The sequence below is a fragment of the Mesoplodon mirus genome (genome assembly GCF_964341445.2).
Source record: "Mesoplodon mirus genome assembly, chromosome: 4".
In the NCBI taxonomy this organism is placed as follows: Eukaryota; Metazoa; Chordata; class Mammalia; order Artiodactyla; family Ziphiidae; genus Mesoplodon; species Mesoplodon mirus.
The window spans coordinates 60,880,932-60,898,450 of NC_138979.1; the positions used below are offsets into that span (position 1 = coordinate 60,880,932).

At 36.6% G+C, this 17,519-nt stretch overlaps 1 protein-coding gene across 3 annotated transcripts in view; it reads left to right on the forward strand.

Annotated features, from left to right (window-relative positions):
- The window catches only part of LRRC49 (leucine rich repeat containing 49), a 129,927-nt gene extending 112,844 nt beyond the window's left edge, over positions 1-17,083 (forward strand). For 2 of the 3 annotated variants that reach the window (XM_082618513.1, XM_082618511.1), the window contains 3 exons: positions 2,545-2,654; positions 9,170-9,323; positions 16,453-17,083. In XM_082618513.1, the coding sequence (XP_082474639.1) occupies positions 2,545-2,654; positions 9,170-9,323; positions 16,453-16,656 (468 nt within the window). In that variant the 3' untranslated portion in view covers positions 16,657-17,083. Of the gene's footprint in view, positions 1-2,544; positions 2,655-9,169; positions 9,324-15,722; positions 16,419-16,452 lie in introns of those variants that run through there. The other variant, XM_082618512.1, reaches the window with a different exon arrangement.
- The last annotated feature ends 436 nt before the right edge of the window (positions 17,084-17,519 follow it).

Genomic DNA, 17,519 nt, shown 5'->3' on the forward strand with positions numbered 1-17,519 from the left:
GATAAAGTAAAGATGAGTGAAAAAGGAAGTAAAACAACCATAAGTCCATAAACATCTGGACTGCTTTGTTAATAGTTTGTAGCAAATGCTTTTGGAATATCTGCATTGTGCCTGGAGCCTGAATAACTGGAAAATTATTAGTAAAGAGTTATTTTTCAGATTGATTCTGCTAAGCTTGTCACAGGGTTAATCCCCCAGCTATCCAAAGATCATGTTCTCTTTAAATATTACTTTGGAAGAAAAGAGAGAAACTATGCTTCTTCCTCTACTGTGGAATTCCAGAACTGAATTTAAATAATCCTCTAAAGGAAAAAATCTTTAATATGCTGTTAGTATTATTGTGATTATCTCTTAAAATTCAGACCTCCTTATTGTAAGATGAACTATAATCAACTTTGCTAGCATGGTGGTAATAGCAACTGTATTTCCCTGCAGCTGATACACTGTAAGTAACTCTAGCCTAAAACTCCAAAACTACAGCATACCATTAGGAGACTGGAGGTCTCTGGGTCATTGTACAAAAGCCATATGAAATTTTTTTTCTTTTCTTTTTTTTTTTTTATTAGTTTCTGCTTTATAACAAAGTGAATCAGTCATACATATACATCTGTTCCCACATCCCTTCCCTCATGCATCTCCCTCCCTCCCACCCTCCCCATCCCACCCCTCCGGGCGGTCACAAAGCACCGAGCTGATCTCCCTGTGCTCTGCGGCTGCTTCCCACTATCTATCTACCTAGCCATATGAAATTTGCATCAACCATGATAGGCCCATGACCACAATATCAGCCATCTGTTGAAGATGTAGGGCAAACCTGGGACCTTCAGATGACTATTAATTTCTCCAGCTAGTTCTCAAGAGATTTGTTTCAGCTTTACGTACCCTCTTGGTACTTCCCCAGAGAGGCTGTGAGTCACTGGTCAGATCTAATAATTAGTTCCAAAAGTTTCCAAACCTAGCCTACACTGGAAGTAGAATAGTTATTTTTGCTATGGGTGAGTAATTCTCCCTCATTAATGGCCAAATCGTTATCTCAATTAACCCTAAATAGTGTATTTACCCAAATGTGGATCACTACTGGAGATGTAATAATTATTATAAAACCTTGAGATAGGAAGTAATAGTATAATATAATTGTATAAAGTAGAGAAGAATGAGAAAGAACCAATGTAATTTATTCTGATTTAAAGTTCCGAAAATGTCAATGCCAGGGATATTTGACCCTTTAATAAAAGACCTAAACTAAAACTGCTTATCTCATCCTTGACAATATATAATAATGTTATACTATATTTCTACTTCTCTTTGTAAAAGAGAGAATGATATTGCTTGAGGAGACTTAAATTGAATTATGAGCATCAAGAGGAAAAGATGGAGTAGTGCCCGGCACTGGCCACTAGGTGACTATATTAGACCAAACAACTTAGTTGTCAGCTGAAGGACGGATTCCAGGGAGCAGCAGCCTCATTAACTATGAAAGTCTAGGGAAGGGAAGGGAAAGAGTCAGTCTGCACTGATTCATGTGTATAAGATGCTTGTGAATTATGGATTTATTTTCCAGAAATTCCTGTGTAGTGTATTATAGCTAGTGTAAAGAATAAAGTTTTTAAAAATGTAAAATTTAACTATACCAGGGTTTCTCAACCTCAAGTGCTCTGTTGAGATTTTGGATCAGGTAATTCTTTATACTGGGAACTGTCCTGTGCATTGTAGGACATTTAACGGCATCCCTGTCTTCAACCCACTAGATGCTAGTAGCACCCCTCCACCAGTTATGATAAATCAAAATCATCTCCAGACATTGCCAAATGTTCCCTAGGGGACAAAAGGGCCCCTGATTGGGAACCACTGCATTATATTGACAATCTAATAGTATTTAAAATGCAAGCAACCTAATTTTATATTTAAAAATATGCCCAGATATTAATACTAGCCCTGCTTTTAGTAGTTTCTTGGTTAACATAGGAATGAGCCCTCATGGGGAATATATCTGTGACAGATTATTCCTTGTGGGGAGAAAGGCGGACAAAATTTCAGAATGAATAGGAGCGCCTTTCCTAATCCAGTGTTCATTCCCTCAGAAAGGGACAAAACTATCCTTTTAGGAACAAGGTATGAACAACACCTTGTCTTACATTTGACACATTATTAAAGTCAATCTATTCCATTGACACTTGAGATTTTCCCCCTAAATCATTCTACTCAAAGAAGCTATAGGATTTTTGAAAAAATTCATTAAGAATTTAAGGTGTCTCAAGTATAATCCTTAGGAACCATGGCTTCTAAGTCAGAGCTAACTCCTCACTTCCCAGCCGTCATCCATCACCATGGGCCACATTTGTATCAATACATCTTCATTTTAATCAAGTGCAAGGAAGAAAGAGAAATATCAATGAGAATTCACTCTCCTCCTACAGCCCAGGAGAATGTATTTTTCTGGACTAAAAGAAAATATTTACTCTGGAAATTTCTTTGGAATTATGTTAGTTATATCAAGCTAAGAGGCAATGTCATTTTCGACCCTTCTCCTTCATATCTCTTCAGGTGACGCAAAATGATATGATAATGGCTGAAAGGCTCTTTGGAATCCTAGCACATGTAGCATCTTCTGAATTACCCCAGTACCATCTGATTTCAATTCTGGGTGATGCCAGGTAACCTTTAATATCTATAGTTTTTATAGAAGTACAGTTGCACTAGAAAAAGAAATATATTCCACACACCTCTTAATTGTGCTATTTATTCATCCCACAAACATCCTAAATTTGTTTTGTGTCTGGCCCTCTCCAAAGTGTTGGAGGTATAGAGATGAATAAGACAAAGTTCTTGCTCTTGTGTGGCTTATAAGCTAATAAATTAACTTACTAACTTATGAGCTAGTAAGTTAAAGACATTTCAGATGCTATAAGAGAGGGCTCTAGGAGCATAGGAGACGCTACATTTTGGAAAAACATTGGTGAAGGCTTCACAAAGGAGGTAACATTTTTCTAGTTCTTCAGGAATACATAGGAGTTTTTTCAGGTACAGGGTATGAGGGAAAGAGATCTGCAAAGGCATAAGGAATCATGAATAGTTCAATATAATTGGAGCATAGGATGATTGCAAATTGTGATAGGAGATGAAGGTAGAAAGACTGATTGTGATCTGATTTTGAAGAGCCCAGAAATCCATGAAAAACAAAACTGAATACTGTGCTTTGTAATTGAGCACAACAATCTGTGATTAGATTCATGTTCTAGAAAGGCTGCCATTTAAGAGGACAGAGATGGAAGGAATGGAGAGCAATCAATAGGCTAGTCTGTAGTCCACGAGAGAGATTATAAGGGTCTGAACTAAGACAGTGAGAATGGAGAAGAGGATAATTTGAAAAATACTTAGAAGGCGTGTACCTGACAGAAAACACTGACTGACGGGATGTGGCATAGATAGAAGGAGAAAAGTCAAAGATGGTGTGTTAGTCATGGTTCAGTTATAGATAATTCATTCTGGCTAAAGTAAGGAGAAAACTATTGATATATAAGAAATTCGTTATCTACAGAATCATTGGAAGGAATAGGGAAGCAGTCTCTAGACTGGGCCTGGAAAGGATCTCAGAATGACACCACGGAACCAGTCCACCAAGGAAACTGCTACCTTTGCCATAGTCTGGGAGCTGGGTGATCAGGAGGCTTGTCCTGACCTCGGCCTCCAGGATCGTAACACTTTTTACTTTGAGGATCAGGAAATTCCCCATTCCCCTCCCCAAAACTTGGCTCCAGAGCCATGCTACCCTACTATAATCTATACCAACAAAATGGGTATCTTGTGTGCTTACTTCCCCACTTAGTTCAGTTCTGATTGCATTGGTGTGAGGAGAAAAGGGGCAGAGTTGTCTCTAAGAAATTATAACCAAAGCCAATCTTCAGGTAAATTTTCAGCCTGAGTTTATAATACATGCATAGTTTAAAATAATTTCAAAATTTAAACAATTACTATCTCTAGATACCTGGTAAAAACAAATGCACCTTGTGTCTGGAGGAAGTTACTATCATCCTATCTCAGATAATCCCCACGGATAATTTTTAAGGACAATGACCAGCACACAATGAAAAGAATATTTTTTAAATAGCCAAGCACACAAGGAAATAAGGCACCATGTATAAGAACTAGCAGGAAAAAAATAGACCACAGAAACAGACCCACAAATACTTTAGCTTGGGCATTATCACTTATAGATTATAAAATGACTATGCCTAATATATCAATATTTCATGTTATCAAAAACAAGGTTGAAAATATCTGGAGAAAACAGGAAATTTTTAAAAAGTGATCCATCAGATTTGAAGGGAAACTAAAGGAACTTCTGTAAATGAAAAATATAATAAGCATAATTATTAAAGCTTAATTAAGAGGTTTAACAGCCAATTAGACACACCTGAAAAGAGAATCAGTAAACTGGGAAATAAACTAGAGAAGATTTTGCAAAATGCAGAACAAAGGAAAAAGAACAATATATGGAAAAATGGTTAAGAAATTTGAAGATGGAGTGACTTAGAAGATTTAACGTATGTTTGGAGTTTCAAAAAGACACAATAGAGAGCATGGGATAGAGATAACAGCAAAGAATTTTTTCAGAATTGATGAAATACACTAATCTACACATTAAATAAACTCATCCATTCCAAGTTTGTTAAATTAAAAGAAATCTACACCTAGTCACATCATAGAACACTGACTATAAAGTAAAAATTTTTCAATACCCAGGAAAAGAGAGGTTATCTTCAAAGGAGTGCACATCAACAGTTGACTATATAACAGCAACAGCGGAAGCCAGAAGACAGGGTAATGAATGTGTTCAATATACTGAAGTAAATAAATTGCCAAGCTAGAATGCCATTCAGGCAAAAAAGTCTTTTAAGAATGAAGGTGAAAGGGACTCCCCTGGTGGCACAGTGGTTAAGAATCCATCTGCCAATGCAGGAGACACGGGTTCGAGCCCTGGTCTGGGAAGATCCCACATGCCGCGGAGCAACTAAGCCCATGCACCACAACTACTGAGTCTGCTCTCTAGAGCCCACGAGCCACAACTACTGAGCCCTTGTGCCACAACTACTGAAGCCTGCACTCCTAGCGACTGTGCTCCGCAACAAGAGAACACACCGCAACGAAGAGTAGCCCCTGCTCACGGCAAGTAGAGAAAGCCCACGCACAGCAACGAAGATCCAACACAGCCAAAAAATAAATTTTTTAATAAGTAAATTAAAATAAAAACCTTAAAAAAATGAATGAAGGTGAAATAAAGACATTTTAAAACAAAATAATAAGAACAAAACTTAAGAGATTTCCCATCATTATTCCTTCAGTAAATGATAACGCCTATAATTAAGGCAGAAAGAAACTGATCCCAGATAGAAATTCTGAGGTGCAGGAAGAGCTGAAGAGCAAGGAAAGTATTAAATTTGTGGGATAAAACTAAATGAACATTGACTATATAAAACAACAATAATAATATTGTGAGATTTTAAAATGTAGAATTAAAATACACTACAACAGTAGTATATATATTGGGAGGGGTAGATGGAATTATAGTTTTCTAGGTCCTTGTATTATCTAGGATGAAGATATAGTAATTAAGTTTAAATGTTAATAAGTTAAGAGTGCATGTTGTAATTTCTTTGGTAACCAAAGAATAAAAGAGTATGTAGCTTCCAAACAAGTAAGGTCAGGGCAGGGGTGAGAAGTGGGGAGAAGAAAAAAAGGAAAAGAAACATAGAATATTTGGTCAAATTGAAAGAAAATAAAATGTTAGATTTAACCTAAATACTAGTATATCAGCAATTATACTTGTACCAAGACTCAGTAACTTAAAACAAGAAACATTTTCCCACTGAGTCTATAGGTCAGCTGGGTGCTTCTTCTGCTCTCAGCTCGGGACCTCATGCATCTGCAGTCACCTGAGGGTTGGATAGGCAGCTCTGCAGATCTTCCCTAAGCTCTCTCACTTTTGGGGGGTCTGAGAGGTTGTAAGCTGGTCTAGAAAGACCTTACTTAGGACAACTTGTCTCTGCTCCACATGGTCTTTCATATACCAGAAATCTTCCTGGGCTTGTTTTCATGGCAAAGGCAGGGTTTGAAGAGAGCGCAGAAACACGCGAGGCCCCTTGAGGCCTAGGCTAAGAACTGGTACACCATGATTTCCCACATTCTGTTGGTCACAGTCACAGGGCAAGATTTAAGAGGCTCGGAGGTATACTTACCTAACTGTGAAATAATATTGTAAAGGGCATGGATTCAAGGGAGCCATTAATTATGACCAAATCTACCTCAATGATAAAATACAAATGTACTAATTGTTCTGGTTAAAAGTCAAAGATTGTCAGACTCAATTTTTTTAAAAAAGTTCAACTGTATGTTGTTGAAAAGAGACACATCTGAAACATAAGGTTACATAAAGTTTGAAAGTAGAAAAGTGGTAAAAGATAAACAACATCAATACTAACCAAATAAAAACAAAGTAGCCATTGAGGACTAAATAAACTAAGGTTAAAAGCAATACTAGAAATAAAGAGGATCATTTCAAATGATAACAGGTTCAATTCACCAGAAATATCAATTTGCTAAGTTAATTTGTCTGCAACCTCTAAGCTTAGCCTTAAAAACTTATAAACCAAAAATTGACATTACTGCAAGCCCACAGCTGCAGTGGGAAGTTTTAATATACCTCTGATTAATTAATAGAAAAAGGATGTAAAATACTTGAACAATATGATTAACAAACTTGACTTAGCCATTTAGAGAACATTACCCCAAACAACTGCAGAACACAAATTATTTTCAAGCATACATGGGATATTTATAATAATTGATCAAATACTATCCAGAAAGCAGATGTTAACAGATTCCAAAGGATTTACATGGACTATGCTCTCCGTTCAAAATGCAATTAAACTTTAACTCAGTTACAAATGTTAACTAGGAAATCCCCATGTATTTGGAAATTAATGCATTTCTAAATAACCTACAAGTTAAAGACAATTTTATATTGTAATTTTGAAACGACCTTGAACTGAAATGTAATAAAAATACCACATTTCAAAACTTGTGAGATCAAGTTACAGGGGTGCTAAATGGAAATATTTTAGCCCTGAAATGGGTACATTAGGAAAGAAAAAAGACTGAAAATGAATGAGCTAAACATTTATCTAAAGAAGTTAGGAAAACAATAGCAAAATAATCCTGAAGCAAGTTAAAGAAAAGAAATAATGACATTAAAAACATAATTAGGGCTTCCCTGGTGGCGCAGTGGTTGAGAGTCCGCCTGCCGATGCAGGGGACACGGGTTCGTGCCCCGGTCCGGGAAGATCCCACATGCCGCGGAGCGGCTGGGCCCGTGAGCCATGGCCGCTGAGCCTGTGCGTCCGGAGCCTGTGCTCCGCAACGGGAGAGGCCACAACAGTGAGAGGCCCGCGTAACGTGCGCAAAAAAAAAAAAAAAAACCATAATTAATGAAAATTGATTATTTGAAAAGACTAATAAAAGTGATGGATAGTTTATATATTGCTTTTGTAGTTAAAAATCAATAAAATAAATGCAGATAAATACCTATATGTTACTTTCTTCTTTATAAGAATGAGAAAATTATGCTACTGAAATACCCAGTAAAAGGGACCGATTATGTAAATTGATATACATCACAATTGAATTTTATTCATTCATTAAAATATTAATTTTAATAACATAGAAAATGTTTATTATATACCATTAAGCAAAAACAGTATACAAAACTGGATGTTTAATATGATCTTTTTTTTTACATCTTTATTGGAGTATAATTGCTTTACAATTATGATCTTAACTTTTTACAAAAATTTATAGGAAAAGCCTGCAAAGAAATATGTCTAATGTGAACAATGTTAACGATTTACATAGATTTATATGCTATAGACTTATGGGTGATTTTACTCTACTTTTTTATACTTTTCAAAATGCGTGCCCCTTATAATTTCTAAAACAGTTGTGTTATACTCTTAAATTGGGGAAAGGAAGACATTTTTAAAAGATATATTCCTTTTCTGCTCCCAATCTTCAGTTCACAGTTCATAGTAAAGTATTTATATCACTTCCCTGAGAGACACGCTAAGCGGTAGAAACCAGAAAGTGACCTTCATGAAGGATGAGTTGCAGTCCTCTGGAATTCTAGGCTTATGGGTCTGCAAAGTGATGCTATGAGCACTGTTTCTGTTCTTCATAATCAAACGAAGCTTCCTGTTAAATTATTTACCTCCTAATCAGATCTTACCCTGATATGATAACATTTAGAGGTTTTTGTGTTTTTTGTGTTTTGTTTTTACCCAAACTTAAACCAGTATTCCATTCCATTTCTTTTTTGTATATATATAAATTTATTTATTTTATTTATTCATTTTTGGCTGCATTGGGTCTTCTTTGCTGCACGCAGGCTTTCTCTAGTTGTGGTGAGCGGGGGCTACTCTTCATTGCCGTGCGTGTGCTTCTCATTGTGGTGGCTTCTCTTTTTGTGGAGCATGGGCTCTAAGCACATGGGCTTCAGTAGTTGTGGCGCACAGGCTCAGTAGTTGTGACCCGCGGGCTCTAGAGCTCAGGCTCAGTAGTTATGGCGCACGGGCTTTGTTGCTCCGCAGCATATGGGATCTTCCCAGACCAGACATTGAACCCATGTCCCCTGCATTGGCAGGCGGATTCTTAACCACTGCGCCACCAGGGGAGTCCCTCCATTCCATTTCTAGCTATGGGTAATACTACTGAGCTGCATAATAGAATCATGAACTATTTGTGTGATTTATAAGATGTGTAACTAACATATGTTTTATGGGATATAAAGACTTTGAAAGTTTGGTCTACTACATGTGTAATTAGGGTTGGTCCTCTGTGATTCTTTAAGTTTTATATTGTTTTTTTTTTAGAGTTTTTTCACTTTAAAAATGCTTGAGACATGTTTATGTTGATGATTGGTAGTTGTGAAACAAAAGAATTTGAGTTGTATAGCTTAATTAGTAGAGAGATTGGGGTAGTGAACTGACTTAAAAAAACTCAAACTCATAAAACAGATATTCAAAAAAGCATATGCTACCCTCTAAAGTCAACAAAAACTAGACATATTTTCACAAATCGCATAAGTAACTCTCTAAATCTCTTTACTGTCTTTCTACAGGAAGAAGCAATTCCGGTATCTTCTAGAAACGAAAGGGAAAAAACCTGGTATTGTCAATGAAGAAAATAACGATAGTAAGAGACTTGTGGGAGAAAGCACAAATCGTGCTACACTAAATTATACCACAAGAGACTTTTATAATGAAAAGCTAGAGGTAAAACTATCATTATCTTTGGAACCTATTGTCTGGATAAATCCCAAATGGCTTGAGACTTGGGAGTTGCACGTTTCTCTCGTAATCAGTTAGGATAACCTTTTTTTGTTCTGGAATGTTAGCCAGCCTTATATACAGAGCTGGGGACAGTAGGCACCAAGACATTAGGGAGAAGTAGAAGCCATAGTTTCAATATATTTAAGCAGAAAAAAAAATGTTCAAAAGAAGTAGGTACCAAAAATCTAGACCAAAGTAGGTCCAGATCTCTCTGAATTAAGAAAACTGATATAGGCTTGCTCTGAGTACTTAACTAGCCTGTGCCAGACTGGCAGAGGACACAGCAGAACCTCCATTTCTGTTCTTTTTGCCTAGGTCCTTGATGTTTTAATTCACTATTTTATTCTCCTACACCAGTACCTTCTGTGTTCTTAGTCACATGATTTTAACCTATTCTGTTTCCACTGTAGCTATTTAGACAGAAAAGCTGGAACCAATTCTTTATTCCTTTATGTATTCAGAATTTTACTGAGGGAATGTTGTGTTAGGGTACTGCAGAACTACACAGAAGAAAACCATGCAGTGCCTGCCTTGATGGAACTCAGGGAAAGCTGAAGAAATAAGTCATCTAAATAACAATAGAAAGTTAAAATTCTACAAGAGATTTTGAGGGGACTAAGTGGTGTGTGTGTGTGTATATATATATATGTATATGGTGTGGGTATATATACATATACATAAAATGGCCAAACATTTTTCAAATGTTTTATAACAGCTGTGAGATTCTTTATTCGAACCATATTGTAGCTGGAAAACTCAGCATTTCAAAAGAAAGCAAAACAGCAGAGCTGTTCTTGTTGTAGATGGAGTTCAGAGCTTTATTTGATTGGATCTTCTATTCTTTTCCTTTCCCTCACCTCACCCCCAGTCCTGAAGCATCTTTTTGGAACCCATAGGGCTCTAAGGATTATAGCTTGAAAAATACTTGAGAACTCAGTGCAACAATATTTTTATAGCATCCTGAAAAATGTTCAGATTCTGCTTTAAATCCTTCTGGTGCAAGAAAGGTTACTGCTTCATGAGGTAGCTGTATATCACTGAACAACTCTAACAGTGAGGAAATTCTTACCCATGTTAAGCTGAAATCTGCCTCCTAATAACTTTCAGTTAGTGATCCTAGTATTATTACCTTATGTAGAAAAGAGAACAAGTCTTTCTTATGAAAACTCTTCAAATACTTGAAGTCAGTTTCTTGAAGTCCTCTCTACAGTCATACTTTCATTCATTCAAAAATCATTTGTTGAGCACCGATCGCACATAATACTTGGGCTGTAAGAAGTCACTGTGCTTATCCTCATGGATCTCACATTCTAACGGGGGAGATAGACATGTGCAGGGATAAATGTAAATCACTACGTCAAGAGAGTAGAAGAGGGATAGCTTATCCTGGTCAAGAGAGACTTTCTAGAGAAGAAGCTTCCTGAAATCTTAAAGGATAAAATATAGCTATATGATAAAGGGAAAAGGGCATTTCTAGGAAATAGCACAGTATGAATAAAAGACATGGAAGCATAAATTAGATGAGGAGAGGGCCAGGAACTTTAAGCAGTTCGCTGTTGTTGAAGCACAGAGACTGAGGTAGATGGTGTTAAAAGGTGAGACTGGGAAGGTAGTAAGAGGGGAAAGAGATTGAATTTAATCCCTTGGCAAATAGGAGCTTCCTGATGTTGCGAAAAGGGAAAATGAAAGCCAAGCAGGCAGAATTATGAATCCTTGTCTTCCTGAAAGCAGTCAGTTCTAGGAGTCAAAAATTAATACTGATTTCAATAAAAGACATTTAGAAAAATATCAAAGAGCTGCTTGCAAAACAAGAACAGTTTCATAGAGAAATCTACCAACTCTTTAAGGAACAGACAATTCCAATAATTCTTGAATTGTTCAAGAGTATTAAGAAAAAGGAAAACTTTTTTACTTTTTAAAGTCAGACAGTGTAACATTGAATCCAAACCTTCCAGGACTGCACAGAAAAAGAAAAGCCAGACCAAATACCTAAGAATATTGATGATGCAAAAATCCTTAAAAAATTATATCAAGTAAAATACAGCAGAACATTAAATGAATAATGAAACATTACAGCCAAGTACGGTTTAGTCTAGGAATGTGAGAAATATTTGATATCAGTAAATTATTAATAGATCTAAGGTAAAAATTTGTGTTTATTTCTATAGATATTCAAAAGGCATTTCATACAATTCAACATCTGTCACTAATTTTTTCAACTCAATAAATAGGATAATTAGAAATTGGATAGATAGCTGTAGTAATTAAGGCAGTATAGGAATAGATACATAGACCCATGGACAAAATAGCCAGAACTATCCCATGTATATAGGAAAACTTTATACAGATAGCAGGTATTGCAGACTAGTACAGACAGACTATCTAACAAATGCTACTGAGGAAATGGAATATCAAATCAGAAATAAATATAGACCCCCTACTTCACACCACACAAGAAAAATTAACTCCATATCAACTAACCCAAGTAAGAAAAGCAAAACTTTAAAGTTCTCATTTAAAAAACAGATGAGGGCTTCCCTGGCGCAGTGGTTGAGAGTCCGCCTGCCGATTCAGGGGACATGGGTTCGTGCCCCGGTCCGGGAAGATCCCACATGCCACGGAGCGGCTGGGCCCATGAGCCATGGCCGCTGAGCCTGCGCGTCCGGAGCCCGTGCTCCGCAACGGGAGAGGCCACAACAGTGAGAGGCCCGTGTACCGCAAAAAAAAAAAAAAAAAAAAAAAAAAACAGATGAAACTATGACCTTGATTGGGTAGGCTATGATTTTCTAAAATCCCAAAGGCACAAACTAGAGGGGAAAATTTTGATAAATTTGGCAGTAGAAGTTATTTTTATTCAAAACAGGGGTAGTTTCAGTGGAGTCATATAAGCAGAGTCCTGATTTGAGCAGTAAATAAGCAATCAAGAAGTAAAGACAGAGAATGTTGACTACTGTTCTGAGAAATATCAAAGGGAAAAGAAAAAACCTGAAGCCACATAACATTCTAGAAAGAATACTACACCATTAGGAGACTTGGATTTGAGCCCATGATTCTACCACTTATTTATTGCCTGAAAGACCTTGCCCATGTCCCTTAATCACTTTCTCTTGACTCACAACCTAGCATTCACCACTTCTTAAAAAATATTTAAATCACTGCAACACAAAGTGCTCGTTCTCTCTCCTCTGTATATCCTGAGTTGTTAAAGGAATTACTTGAAGTAAGTTTCTCACTAATCAGGGTAAGCAGACCCTTTCATTATACATATGACATGTATAATTCTGTTGCTTGGTAGTTCATTCAACCTCCTGACTCATTCTAAAAAAGATTTAAGGGGCTTCCCTGGTGGCGCAGTGGTTGAGAATCTGCCTGCTAATGCAGGGGACACGGGTTCGAGCCCTGTCCTGGGAGGATCCCACATGCCGTGGAGTAACTAGGCCCGTGAGCCACAACTACTGAGCCTGCGCGTCTGGAGCCTGTGCCCTGCAACAAGAGAGGCCGCGATAGTGAGAGGCCCGCGTACTGCGATGAAGAGTGGCCCCCGCTTGCCACAACTAGGGAAGGCCCTCGCACAGAAAGGAAGACCCAACACAGCAAAAATAAATAAATTAATTAATAAACTCCTACCACCAACATCTTAAAAAAAAAAAAAGATTTAAGATGGACGGAGAGCTGAAAGGGACTTTAAAGAATCTAGTCATGTTCTTAGACAGGTAAGGAAAACTGGAAACTTAGGTGAACTACTGAGGCTCTCATGGTGAGATCCTGACTGATCTGCCTCTAGAACTCAGACCTTCTGACTCCTGACCTTGGCTTCTTTCACAGTATATCATGCTGTTTCCTGAAGTCTTCTTGACCACCCCAGCACAAAGGGCTCTCGCTTCTTTGAACAATGATTGTATTTGCCATCTAAATATCTCATTCAGTACTTATTTACTGTTTCATTTCTTTCAGTTAAGCTTTTAACATGTGTAGGCCATCTCTCCAACTAGACTGCAGGTTCTACAAGGACTAGACTAGAGTTTTCTCTAGGTTAATATTAGTAGATGATGTCTAATCCTGAGCAAGTCTCTCAACCTCTGTTGACCTTAGTTTCCCATTTATAAAATGGAGATATGGATTAAATTCCTATAAAGTACCATTATAGTTAGCGTAACTCTATAACAAATCTACCTTTGACCTACTTTTTTTTCTGTCTTCATGACAACAAAATTTTAGTTCAATGAAATAATATAAGCAATATTGTGTAGAGTTCACCTCATCAGGATTGAACTTGTAAAATACTTGATTTATAACCCTGCACAGGGATACTGTGGGCTAGAAAAAAAATAAGTATATGAAAGCATTTGAGAATGGAAAAAGCATTATTCAAAGAGCAACAACTTCTTGACAGGTCAGGGCAAGAGAGGTATCTCTAATGTGCTCTTAACAGGATCATTCTGGACATGCAGAGTGAGCCGCCCTGGCAGACACCTGATGAGTTTTAGAGTATACTGTATGGAGAGACAGGGTAATTGGCTTAGAGGAGAGAAGAAATGATGAAGTAAAGATGCTTTCAAACACATTTACTAAGTTAAGGGTTATTATAATAGATAAAATTCTGTATCAGCATGTTTATAAATAAGTCATGGAAGAAACTATAGCAGGAAATTTTAAACGACCAAAAATTGCACTATGCCAATTATGAAAAGTTTAATTTGTATTATGTATAAATTATTTAACAAAATTCATCATTTAAAAATTCTTTAAATTTTTGTTATCCCTTATTAGTATAACATTTTTCCAGCCCCTGTGGCTAGAACTTTTTCTAAAATTAAAAACCAATTTTTCAGAAGCTTAGAAATCTGTAAGAGAGGTCTTCTACTTGTGTAAATACATTGCCCATTGTAAAATATTGCTCCTTTTAGTTATTGATATCTGGATTCACATTTGTCTTTCTTCCTGGTAGTCCCTTTGTAGCCCAGATTTACTGAGTGTTAAAAGGGAGCAGCTAAATGCTGTTCTCATCAACAAGCTAACTTAGTGCAGGTGACTAAGTCCCAGACTATATTTCAGAGTTAGTGAAGTTAGGTTCACCAGAGAAGTCGCCAGCTGGAACCATTTGTTATTTATTGCCCATCAAAATCTGTACATATTTTTATGATAGGTCAATTCATGACCTATTGTTTTTAGCACATGAACTAAATCAGATCAGCTTGTTGATCCCTGAATGGTGAGTGATTACTTAGAGAAATCTTATATGTCATAGGAAAATTTCCAAAATATGCCTCTGTTAGAGGAAGTTAGTGACACTTGGGACTCACCGTTAATTTATATTAATTAATCAAGAATCTAAAACATTTATTTTGTTGTTTTATAAACTGTAAAAATTTGGAAAAGGAAGAGAAATAGAAAAAAGGAGCAAAAAATACTCATTGTCTCAATACCCAAAGACAATTTTAATGACACTTCAGTATATTTTTAAATTAATTTTCTATATATTTTTGTAACTTTTAAATGAAAATTTCAAACATACAACAAATTTGAAAGAATTTTACAGTAAACACCCAATACCCAAACCTAAATTCTACTCTTAGTATTGTACTGTACAGTGTACTTGCTTTGTCACTTATCTATGCATTTACCCATCCTCTATCCATCAACAATCCACCTTATTTTTTAAATTTATTTTAAAGTAATTGCACACATTACCACACCTCTCCCTAAATGATTCAGCATACAGATCATTAGTGTTCAGTATTTCATATAGTTTCTTATTTTGAGGTAAAATTTATATACAATGAAATGTAAATCTTAGGAGTACAGTTGCTAAGTTTTGACAAATACAGACACTTATGTAACCCAACCTCTGTCAAAACTTCATCTTGTATTTTTCTTTTTCCACTTAACATTATAATGTAAGCATATTCCTTGTGATTACAAATCTCTGTAGTGTGATTTTAAAGGCAATATTTGTTGATATTTTAAATTTAACTATTTTTAAATTATTTTGGTGTTTTGATTTGAGTTGGAGTTTTCAGTATATCCTTTTCCAAGTAGTTAAACCTATTGACTCATTGACATTTATTATTTCTTTCTTCCTCCATTTATGTGAATTACTTCTTCTATAATTCTGATTATCTGATCTATTCAATTGATTTTTTTCCATATATATTATGGCACTTTCCATCATCATGCCTAGATACTCTAAAAGTATCAACAGCCGAAATAAATGTTGAATTCTTGCATTAATCAAAATGGCTTTGTTTCAGCCTCTAGGATGATATTGAGGCCCAGTGCCCCAGTAGCCTCCGGCCCAAAACTTCCTCTGTTGTGTTTTGAACCCAGGTTTTTCATTTGCAGACTGCCAGACCCAGAAGTTGAGTGGGAACACTATCTCTTCTGAAGGCCAAGTTCTGGGTCCCAGGCTTGTATATATGTCCTCTTCCTCCTTGTACACTTTTCCCCAACTTTGTCCAAATGGTCTTGGCCACATAAGTCAGTGTAATGCATCACTACATGCTTTCCTAAAATACAGAGTGAATTCAGAGTATGGATATTTCAAATATGTATATGGATATTAACTGACCTCATACTAATTAAGAGTGTCAGCCTCAGTGCCGATATATTTACTACTAGAAGTCATGAATCTATGCATTCAGTTAATTTGTGCAAAGTAAACTACTTTCACTGAGAAAGGAGAAAGTCTATCAATGAAGAAATAGTTGTTATGATCCAGTGATTCCAATAAAGAAATACTTTTCTTAACTGTAGTTTAAAAGCTTTATTTCCCCCCACAATTAGTAAATGGGTTTCATATTAGTTCACCTGGAAGTTTTCTTCCTACAGCTGCCAAGAAATACATTTTTAACAGAGCTGTCCCACGGAGGTGGGAGTGGACTGGAAAGAAGTGAGCTCCCAGCTGCTGTCTTTACTCAAGCAGAGCTCTGTGTCCAGAGTGTCTAGGAAAGTCTTCCTGCTATGAGGGGTGGGGGTCAGAAGAGATTATTTCAAGTTTCTCTGGTTCAGCTAATTGTTGCTTTGGTTTGGGGATTACTTATGATTGACTGTAAAATGCTCTTTTTTTTAACAGGAAAGAAAGGAAAGAAAGAAATTCTGCAAGATGTATATCGAGGATCTTGTGAAGGAAGCCACAGAAATCAACATGAAAAATGAGGCTTTGCAGAAGCTTTGGCCACAGATGTTCATTGAGCTTGTTAGGGATGCAGTCATGGAGATCCGCAATAAAAATTCCTATATGAAGCTTTGCCTACAGCAGATAACTGACCAAAAATAAAAATGGCTTTTAGTTACAGTTGATTTTTGCAGTTTTATGTTTTTGAAGGTTGAAAATATGCAGGTTAAACATGTTAAAACAACAACAACGCTATCCTACAAACTAGAAAGACTAGCGTCAAAGCATTATTGCCTACTCTTCTTGTAGTTAAAGGTTAGGAAGGAAAGAGAGGGAAAGGGAGGAGTCATTTCCTATGTATGTTGACCAAGCAATCTTTGGGAACTAAGCAGTCTTTAGAGACAGCCTGGGCCTTGAATGGGCCCCGCATCTTCAGTTCTTGCTTTGACTGGTGCCCCTGCTATAGCCCAAAGCACGTAGTGTTTGCTCATGGTTCAGCATGAGTTGCTTCTATCTACTTTCAGCTGATAATTTTTAGTTACTTGCCTCTTTATTTTATGTCATTATTTCAAAGCCAAAAATATGTTCTTTTTTATGAGTGAAGAATAAACTTATTAATAAATTAGTTTAAAAGAAAATGTGTTTGCCTCCTTAATCCGGTCAGAACTGTCATATTTATTATATGTTTCTCTTTAGCTGAGTGGGAGCCCTTCTCTTCACTTGTATAGGAAGAGGCCTCATTATTCTAAGGATGCATCCTCAGGGCACCAAAGGGGGTCCTGGTGGGTCACTATAGGCAGAAGATATGAAAATGAGTCAAAACTGGGACGGGAAGAAAATGCTTTTTCTTAGGAGATCCTGAGTGTATGTAAAATGTGGTGACTAATCATTAAGTCTGCTTCTCTGAATGGTGTTTCTTTCTGTTGTTAGCTATTCTAAGGCTCTTTTTTTAGGTAGGCATGTATACCTGTACCTCAAAATTATTAGGGATTTATGAGTGAAAGTTTCTAATTTTTCTAATTCCA